This window comes from Zingiber officinale, chromosome 7A, assembly GCF_018446385.1.
Source record: "Zingiber officinale cultivar Zhangliang chromosome 7A, Zo_v1.1, whole genome shotgun sequence".
NCBI classification, from domain to species: domain Eukaryota; kingdom Viridiplantae; phylum Streptophyta; class Magnoliopsida; order Zingiberales; family Zingiberaceae; genus Zingiber; species Zingiber officinale.
Window position 1 is genome coordinate 51,320,805 of NC_055998.1, and position 10,385 is coordinate 51,331,189.

The following is a 10,385-nucleotide window of genomic DNA, read 5'->3' on the forward strand; positions in this document are numbered from 1 at the left end:
ATCATTTAATTCCCTATTTACCTCAACCAAAATGCATCCACTAGTACTTCAAGCCAATTTACGAGCTTCAGTCGCTTCTGTCAGTGTCTACTAAACTCAAGAATATTCATACTCATCTAGCTATGAACCCCAAATTAAAGTATAAACCAACTTAACATAATTAATAGACTTCTACTTTCTATTATATATAGAATCGATTAACATTATCCACGTTGTGATTTTCTTCCATTAAAATTGTCACAAATCTAATCCGTTTAAAATGTCAGGTTAATAGATCTAATTTGTTTAATTTATCGCTCATATAAATTACAAATAGGATAAAAGAGATTTGCACATCCAGTAGATAGCAACCAAAGGTTCCGACTGATCATTAACATCAAAACAACACTGAACAGCCTTTTGCACCCTAGCCTAATGCACATACCGATCGTTAGAGAAAACATGACCATAAATCTTGCATATGTACATATCAACCCTGCAACAAGGAGAACGAAGACAGAATATACGATCTACAGACTCGCCTGATGAGGGATTTGCCTTATGTTTTTTAAATCCATTCAAGCGCTGCAAAACATATTTTGCTAGTAAGCATGGTCTGCAGAGACTATGTTACTGGCCTGATGAGTTTGAATAGCACAATAGCAATGCACGGAAGTGAGGTTTAGGCAGCCACTTATGATGAGGGAATTCCTCCCCAGGCAGGTATGTAGTCCTGGGAACGAGTCACAAACTGCCTGAACCGCAACCGCTGTCAAGGCTGTGCACTGGCTGATGTTCAGATTCACTAGCCCACCTTGTTCGCGACTGCTGTCTTGCCACAGCCCCCGCTTCCTCTTCAAGCGGCTGTTTGCAAGTGAGTACATGGCTCTGTCTGTGATGTTCTTGCAGTAATACAAACCCAGAGATCCTAGATGAAGACAGCCATTTGCTAATGCAATCACACTCTCATCTGAAATAATACAAAAAAAAAAAGGTGCATATATCAGAGTGCAAATCAAAGATGCCTACTGAAATGGCTGAAGCACAAACAAAACTACATATATATACATAAAAAATACCCAGAACCATTAATGTAATAATACCAGAGATCTCCCAATGTGTGAAAAAGGAAATATAATATCCTGATTTTACTCAAAGCAATATAACAATAACAAGATGCAAATTCTAACTATTTGGCGTTACTACCTGGATCTCATCCCACTATCAGACTCCGTCCCCAAGTAAAATTTAGATCTTTTATACCATTTTAATTACTAAACAAATTATGTCAAGTACAAAACTTGAACTCAAATTTCATAAGCATGCTGACATGTAATTAGTTTTAAGTTTGTTCTTAAAGAGAAACATGGTCTCCTGATTCTAGTTCCAATTTGGTCATTACATATTGAGGCTTGCTTCACCTAGCTGTCTCCAGAATTCAGTTTAAGAAATTGTATAACTAATAAGAAAGAGATAAGCACCCTACATTCTTAAGAATAAAAAGTAATGAGCCCCACAAATTTGTGGCCAACTACAAGAACCTTATCCCATCATTGAACTGGAAGTGAAATTGTATCATAAATATTAACGTTCAGGCTCTTTTAAGTCATGGGTTCGAATCCTGAAAACAGTCTCTTGCAAAAAGCAGGGTAAGACTGCGTACAATGGATCCTTCCCCGAGACCCCGCATGACGGGAGCTTCGTGCACCGAGCAGCCCTTTTTTTAAGCTCTTTTAAGTCACTTTTAATTAATCAAGTTGAATCCGATTTTCTTTAGTCACGTTCTTCAGCTCTCACCTGCAAGTTTCAACACTGATCTACATGGCTAATTGAGAATCACTATATTTTTCCAAGATCAAAAGATAGAAATGATGAATGAATTTCAAACATCATGGAGCTTATGCAAAATTAAATAACTCATATTTGAAGAGATGCCACTAATAATAATTTCCACATAAAACCCGAGGTTATCTCAGATTTATCATTTCATGAAGTGGATCTGTTGCAAAGATTTTTTGAAGTATTCAGAAGGTTGTTTATTCAAAACCCAAATTTGATATTCAAGTTTGGCGCCAAGTGAAAAAGGCATCATTAATCAATGACTTCTGACACAATCTCATAATGATTTCTCCATTTAAATAAGATGCTATATAACAAAGACCATGTTTTATATTAGGATTTGTAGATAAACTTGAAGTGAACTCAAAAACTAAAAGCAAATCTTCACTATTTTCTAGAAGCAAAATAACACACTAAAAAAAACCTAGCATCCAAGAGTAATTAGATGGAACATTAAAAGATGATAAAACGAGTAAAAATAGTTTGAAATGGTAGGGATATATTAAAAGGAAACCAAAATATTTTACAGTAATATGAGCTAAATCAATTAAAGTGGAAGATATAATAGATAGAGAGCGACTAAATAAACTCTAATTGGAGTAATAAAAAAGATTTGAATATTACTAGTTTTGTGCTCTTCCATAGAGCTACCCACTCTCAAATAGGCAGGGCAAAAGCACAAGGTCCAGGCAAAGGACGAAACCTTTCTTATCTACATGGACCAATGAGACAAAAGCTCTAGAATATGTCAAATTATGAAGCCTGCCTTCATCAAAGATTGTAAGTGTTTCACAGAATAGAAGGAAAAATTAAGAATTGCATAAATTAACACTTAGACGCAACAGATACCAAGCCAAAGTAGGTGAGACAAAGTATAGTTTAATGTAAGAAGAGACATAAATATGTAAGTACTAACGCTCCACACAGAAAATGCCAAAAAGCTCACAAGCAATTGGATGTAACACTGTCAAGTCAAATGGATACGAGATTGCTTTTGATAGGAATCTTGATATAATCCGGATGATTAAATCATCCTATCATGCAATAAGAGTTACCAGCTAGAACCGCCACTTACAGATCGATAATTGATTGGAAAGCAAAAGCAAGCATCTAGTAGTCATCAATGGCATCAAACTCAAAAGTCAACAACAGGTTAATGGACTAGGATTGCACAATGCTATTAGGTCCAGTGCAAGAAAAATTGAGAAACAAGACCACCTAGAATCATCAATACTGTAGGTTATTGCCAGAAGTTCTTGACAATGATATTTGAACATTAACTCTTCAAGGATATTACTTGTTATCAGTACACAACCATACAAAAACCTCCCTACACATTCAGAAGTCACTACTTGAGGGGGAATCAAAAACAAGCATCTAGCCTGTCAGTGTGATATGAAGCTCAAAGCAACGGCTTGAAGAACAAGGATTGCATAATACTACTAGGTCTAAACCAAGCAAAATTGCTAAACAAGACCACCTGGACTTGTCACTACTCTTCAAAGCTTATTAGTGTTTAAAGATACCTGCTACTGAGTTTATTGCTACAATTTCTTGATAATAATCTATTTCTAAACACTTTAAGGATATTACCTGTTATTTGTACACAACCACACAAGTTCAAAGCCTTAATATCATGACAGCCTGCTGCCAAACTGGTAACTCCAGCATCGCTAACACGCTCACACCAGCCCAAGTTTAAATATTGTAGTTTACTGCAATTGCATGAGATAGCCTGGAAACATATCTCTATCAGGTCCTAGGAGTATGTCCATAAAGAATTAGTCATATACCAAATTACTAGGCATGAGTGTCTACCTGTAGAGCTCTGTCAGTTGCAGCCCTCACACATCCACAAAGATTCAAGGTTTTCATGTTTTTACAGTGAGTAGCAAGGTATGCAAGAGCAGAATCACTAAAACCTTCACATCCACTGATATTGAGTTTCGTCAGGCGAGAGCATCCATGAGCCAAAAGAAACAAAGAACTGTCACTCAGCTTGAGGCTTTTGCTAAGGTCCAAATCCCGCAAATCATGGCAGTAACCAGCAATAATCTCCACAGAACCATCCTCTAGCTGAGATCTATGATTTTGTCTAAGAGACAAAACCTGCAGCTTGACAAACTTGGGGGCAAGTGACTGCACAAGACTGTTCATGTGATACTTGCACCTGCGACCAGGGACCCACAATTCAGAATGTAGGAAGAAAAATCTGGCTTCTAAGTTGACCATAAATATAAGTCCATATACAAGGATTCAATGAAGAAAATTAAAATGAGACACCCAACAGAATAGGACTTCAAAGACATATACGTGATATATCTAGCCTTCTTCAGTGATTTGAATTTTTACGCACAATTGATGAATTAAATAAACCATATTTTCTTCAGATTTTCCTCAATCATCTTCAGACATTAAAAAAGAAGAAGATAATATATTTATGATATCCACCAAGTTCGACTAAGGGCACATGAACACAGTGCATCAAGATAAATTTATAAACCATAAACAGGTTCATAATCAGCATTGCATCAAGTACCTAATTGAACTATCTTGCAAGATTAGTGCTTCATATAAATGTTAAAGTAGACACGACAACCGTGTTGCATATGAGAGATTTTGAGAGGATATTTATGCTAACAAATTATACATTCAACCTGCCATGCAGTTGCCACAATGGCATCACACTGCAACCAACAATTTAATGTGCTTTCATTAATCAAGTGATCAGGATGTTGAGCCAAATAAACTAACAATGGAGGCAACAATAATTTCACAATATAAACATAAAGATGATTGAAACTAACAAGAAGTGTGGCATCTTTACAAATGTGTCTAACAAACCCCTGTCAGATTGGGTAACTCTCATCTACATTCAGCATATTTGTGTTTGTGAGATAAATATGAATTTCATAATGTGAGAAATTTGGAATTTACTGTTTATTCTTGTGTGAGAAACTTGGAATTAGTGGGTATCTTATCTCACACAATAACCTTTTTCTCGAAGAGTATACAAATCTTATCTCACACAATAGTCTTTTTCTTAAAGAATTTACAAAATAACGTTTCTCCAACAAACTCTTCCACAACAGGGAATAATCTATTTCTTGCCAATTATCTACTTGTAACAGTGAGAGATTATATCATTACCATGCAGCTTATACTAGGGGAAAAGGTAGAGGATTATTTTCTTACTTGGACAAAGTTACAAAAATGGCTAGAACTAGAAAATGACCAAGGATAAAGGAGGAAAATTAACTGGCTGCATGTGGAGGGAAAGCTACATCAAACAATGTTTTGGCCACCATCAAATTAATATAAAGTTGACTGCCAATAATCAACTGCTTGTCAATGAATTTACGGTTACAGCTTTATCTGACTATTAAAAGCAACATGATTCTTTAGTGGATCCAATACGCAACCAATGGCCATTAGATAAGCAAGTACTAAAGTAAACGGCACTTGAAATATGAAAAGAAGAGAGAAACAAATGAAATTACCATGATAGAGAAAGCTTTGTGAGCCCCAAGCACAAAGCTTCTCTCCAGCTAGTACAAACACCTGAAGCCACAATCACCGTTTGATCATCCAAGAGAGACAGTATTCGCAGTAAAAGCTCCATCGGAAGATCCTTCCACCCCACCATCATATCTTCCGCCTTCTCTATCTTCCTTCCACCACCAGACACAATGAGGTGCTTGAACCAAATGTCCAAGTGTCCCGTTAAAGGCCTCCCACCAACCATTCTTCAACAAAGAGCTAGCGCCGCACAAGTTTAAACAACGAGTTCTGAAGCAAAGCTGTTTTCCCTCTTCTGTTGGAAGCAAAACATCTAAACAAAATCATGGATTAAACATATGCTAAAAAAAATCGAAATCAGCTCTAGATTAAAAATGCTAAAAAAAGACATCAAAATCGACTCTTGTTTCTATCTGTTGGAGGTAACATCTCTAGGGGAATCAAAGATAAAAACCCAAGGAGTGGGGGAATGGAAAAAAAGAACTGAAGATAAACGTTTCCGTTACTTCAAATTGAGAATTATGGAGATAAAAAAGAACATCTTTTCCCTAACGGAATAGCAGAATAACAAAACCGATGACCCCCGGACTAACAATAGCAAAAACCAGTAACATAACTGTTTTTGTTTCGCAAACTTACCGATATAGATGAGGAACAGAAACGTTCAGAAAGCCTAATTGGCATAACCTCAAAAGCAGCAAAGAAGACTCAAAGTCACAATCACAATAAATATGATGAAAACTATCCATCAAAAAGATTAGGCGGACCTGGATCGACCAAAGATGTACAGAAACAGAGAAGGAGGAGCCAAAAAACCTCAATCAGAGAGCTCGTGCTCTCTTCCAAGGGGCTCGGATGAACTTATTACCAAAACAACCAAAAAAATCGAATTTGAGATGAGCCAACAGGAAGACAAGCAGCAAAGAATACGCAATAACCTGGAGATAGGCAAAGAATCGGATGCTACGGTGATCGCCGAAGGAGAGGACCAAATCGACGACGGAAAAGCCAGAGGAAGGAGGTCGATTAGGGAAGGAGCGAGGGCGGGCGAGCGTGAGAGAGCTCGGTGCCCTGCGTAGGCGAGCTCACGCAGAAGATCTTTAATGGCGAGTGGGTGGAGGTATGACACGTGTCAGACGCAGAGGAGATGAGTGCGGCGCTACGGACCCCACGCCGGCGATCGCGACGCGGAACGTCGGGTGGAGTCGGGAGTTGTCGCGACTCGTAGACGGGTTTGGACCGCGACTTTAGACATGGTCCACAAAACGGGAATACTACTAGAAACTAGAAAGGCAGAGGAGAGCCACCATTAAAGCTACTATATGTCGCGACATAAGATACGAATGAAAAGTTACGCGGTGTGGTATTGGACTATGGAGTATGGATTGGTGCCTCGTCGATGTCAAAGTCGTGACTCGATGTTTCGAGATAAATATAAAATTAAAGACCCGCTTTAGATAAAAAAAAATCGTAACACAAGTAACTGAAGAAATTTTATTATTAATAATGCATATACGTCTTTATATTCGTGAAATTGATATTATGAAAATTGTTAAGATAATGCATCTATTTTTTATTGTATTTAATAATAATTTATTTTAAATCAAAAAGATATTTTAACTAAAAATAATCATTATGTTAATGCAAAAAATATATATAAGGATAAATTTGAAGTAGTTCCAAAATTTTGGTAACAATGGAAAAGATATGAAATTTGGAGAAAAAAAAAAGCATAAAGTCTAGAATATTTTTATTAACTCTAATAATAAGAATAAGAACGAAATTGAAAGTTTAAAAAAATGTATTATTAATGCAACCATGAGACAACTAAAAATATTAAAAGCATCTGTGATCTGACAAATATTATTAGTGTAGTTGTAGATGAAGCGACACAAATTCTTTGAAAATTATAATAAAAAAACATTAATACAAATGAGAAGATTTTAGGAGGGGGACTTTTTAAAATAAATTTGAAAAATAATACTTTACATATTTTTCATTTTAAAAAAACATTCTTATTTTAACGTTGTTATAATAATTATAGCTATAACACAATTTTGTCAAAGTTATCAATTTGTAATTACTATATTAAGTATTATTTTATTAAAATATTTTTTACATTAAAATTATTTAAATTTATCAAAAATTATTTTAACTTTATTAGGATACTCTGGGAGCTAGAGGGGAGTGAATAACTTTAATCGCTTCGTCGATGATGATCTGCAGCAGATATCTTGAAGCGAAGATTCACTAATGCTAACACTTGAATTTTATTTGGTATCCACCTTCTTAAAGTGACTAATCTAAGGGTCCACTCTCCTCACAATCTCATCAACTATTAAATCACTTCTTCTCGAAAACAAACCGAAGGCGAAGAATACAAGCTCACAATAAGAATACAAAGAAAATAAGAAAATAAATACACAATATAATGAACACATTGTTTGCTTGATCTTTTGTTACTTGTAGATGTCTCTTAAAGCTTAAAAAGTACAGCAACACTGTAGCAACACTTAAGAATTGGCGAAGAGTGTGTGTGAAAGATCTTGTTTGAAATGTCACGAAAACTCTTTTCTAGGGTTCTTCGACGTCTCCCAATCGATTTGACTTACTCCTAATCGATTGTCACTTGGGGTGTGAATGAACTAAACCGCTCATGAGCTATTCGAAGCTCGATTCAATAAAAACTCATTTAATGAGCCTCGTTAAGATAAGCAAATCAAGCTCAAGCTTCATAATACTTAGCTCGTTAGGTCATGAACATGTTCATGAATCAAATTTTAAATTAAAAGATAATAGTTTTGATATTGAATTTATAGATTTTACACGCTACTTATGAAAAATATAAACAAATATAATAAATTTATTTATTAGATTAAAATTATAAATTTTAATAAGAATATTATAATTTTTATAAATATATAATTTAATTTTTAATGAATATTTAAATTTATAATTTATATTTATTAAACTCGTTTAGGTTCGATAAAAGCTCGAATAAGCTCGTGAGCCATGAATATATTCGTTAAATAAAGCTCAACTTTGGCTCGATTATAAACGAGCTAAAATCAACATTCAAGAGTTTGGCTCGGCTCGGATCGATTACATCCCTAATTGTCACATAGGATATGCTCATTCAACCTACAGAATAGCTCTTTTTTCGAACTCTAATAGATTGTCAAGCTATCTCAATCGATTTAGAGAGCCTTAATCGATTGCCCAATCGATTATGCAATTCTCTCTTTACTCGCAAAAAGACCTTAATCGATTAGCTCAATCAATTAAGATTTCTTAATTGTCAACGTGTGGTCCTCCTTGACCCACTTAGACTTTACTTTTACTTAATCCTCGAGTTAGGATTTTATCTTGCCTAACCTCTAGTTAGGATTTTTCCAATCAAGTATCCGACCTTGACCTACATGACCTCTTCTCACATATTGTCCAAATATATTGTCCGAACATTGAAACTCAAACTTAAATCCACTCGAGCTTAGTTAAACTGGTCAACCTTGACCCAAGGATGATTATACCAATAATCTCTTCCTTTTTAACGTTTGGCAATATGTTTAAGCTAGACTAACCCATATTAGCCAAACTCCATTCTTCATCTCATGTTAAAGCATGAATGTGGATTTCTAACTTAAACCCCCATATTTTATCTCCCTTTTACACACATCAAAAACTCTTCACCTTAAGAGTCCATTTGTTCAAAGGAAACACAATGAAAATCTCATACATTTCATTGTATCTGATGCTCAACCTTGAATATACATCCATCACAATGAAGATTCTCAATATTTCATTATCACCTTAAAATAAATTTAAATTATGTCTTTAAGGAAAACCTCTCTCTCAAAACAGGCTTTAAACTTCTATTATTGCACTAATAATGACTTTGAGTTCCTAAACCTTTAGGAAACCTAAAATTGAAGTCATGAGGTTAAAAGTTCAACTTTGAATCTAATCTCCTCTTAAACTCCAAATTAGTCCCCTTTAATCAATATTTTCTTATTATTATCAAGAAAATTATCCTTAAATACTTATTAAAGCACTTTAGAGGGTTAGAAATGGTTAAACTCGACTAAATATGGCTTAATGGACTAAAATCAGACCACTTAAATCAAAATCAACATTTTTAATCAATTGATTTCAGCTACCAAATGATTACATCCGCTCTGAATCGATTGAAGTTGAGATTCAATCAATTACTGCACGTCAATCAATTTCTCTAATTGATTACGACTGTTTAATTAATCACCTGATTGATTCCACGAGTCTCTATATCACGGACAATCACCACCAATTGATTGCCCTAATTGATTAGGGTGTGGTAATCAATTGAGCCAATCGATTACCTGTATCTGAAATTTTTTATTTCTGAAAATAATTTCAGATTTGACTTAAAAAAAAGCATAAATAATTCTACAATTATTAAAAAATCACAAAATTTTATGTACACATTATTTATGTCACATACTATTAAGGGAAAATAGTTTTCTATGAAAATAACTCTCATTTTCAAATATTATAAAAATTGGAAGCTATTGAAAACTTTAATATTTCACTCTATTTTTTATCCAACTAATTAATGGTGATTCCTATCAAAAGATAGACTTCACCAAGGTTCTTCAAAATAATTTTGAAATGATTTTTAAAATAAATTTCTAACCATGTTATTTGGGTTGAATGCACATGACTTATACACTTGCTTTCCCAATGATTAGACTTCACATAATCTTATGTTTTGATGATATTAAAACTCTAAAAAGATGCACTAAATCAATATCTTGAGTTTTGTTCATCTTCCTAACATCTCACTTATATCTAATGTGTCTCAATACATAAACTGTTAGATTGCAATGGTTGCAAACAAATTCCCATATTGAAAACACATGGAAAGGATCATGAACTTATAAGGAAAAGATATCTCCATTGGTATAAGGCCTTTTAGGTAGAGCACAAGAATAAAACCATGAGAGCTTAGGGCTAAAATGGATATATAATTATGGAGATATCTTACTTCTTTTGATCCTAACAAGTGGTATCAG

The 10,385-nt window shown here is 34.6% G+C and overlaps 1 protein-coding gene across 2 annotated transcripts; it reads right to left on the bottom strand.

Moving 5' to 3' along the window:
• Nucleotides 1-340: 340 nt before the first annotated feature.
• On the bottom strand, nucleotides 341-6,440 carry LOC122001399 (F-box protein SKP2A-like). 2 transcript variants are annotated; one of them, XM_042556113.1, is made up of 5 exons: nucleotides 6,276-6,440; nucleotides 5,319-5,632; nucleotides 3,637-3,988; nucleotides 3,412-3,553; nucleotides 341-949 (listed from the first exon to the last, which is right to left on the bottom strand). In XM_042556113.1, exons 2-5 carry the CDS (start codon nucleotides 5,561-5,563, stop codon nucleotides 582-584), a joined length of 1,107 nt encoding a protein of 368 aa, XP_042412047.1. In that variant the 5' UTR covers nucleotides 5,564-5,632; nucleotides 6,276-6,440; the 3' UTR covers nucleotides 341-581. The 2 variants fall into 2 exon arrangements, with proteins under 2 accessions (XP_042412047.1, XP_042412046.1); XM_042556112.1 differs by having other exon boundaries at nucleotides 5,319-5,650.
• Nucleotides 6,441-10,385: the final 3,945 nt, after the last annotated feature.

Coding starts and splice junctions, on each gene's coding strand:
- LOC122001399 (XM_042556113.1), bottom strand. CDS start 5,563: ATGGTTGGTGGGAGGCCTTTAACGGGACACTTGGACATTTGGTTCAAG. Junction 3,989..5,318: donor ACAAAGCTTTCTCTATCATG/GTAATTTCATTT, acceptor CCCTGGTCGCAG/GTGCAAGTATCACATGAACA. Junction 950..3,411: donor TGGTTGTGTACAAATAACAG/GTAATATCCTTA, acceptor GTATTATTTCAG/ATGAGAGTGTGATTGCATTA.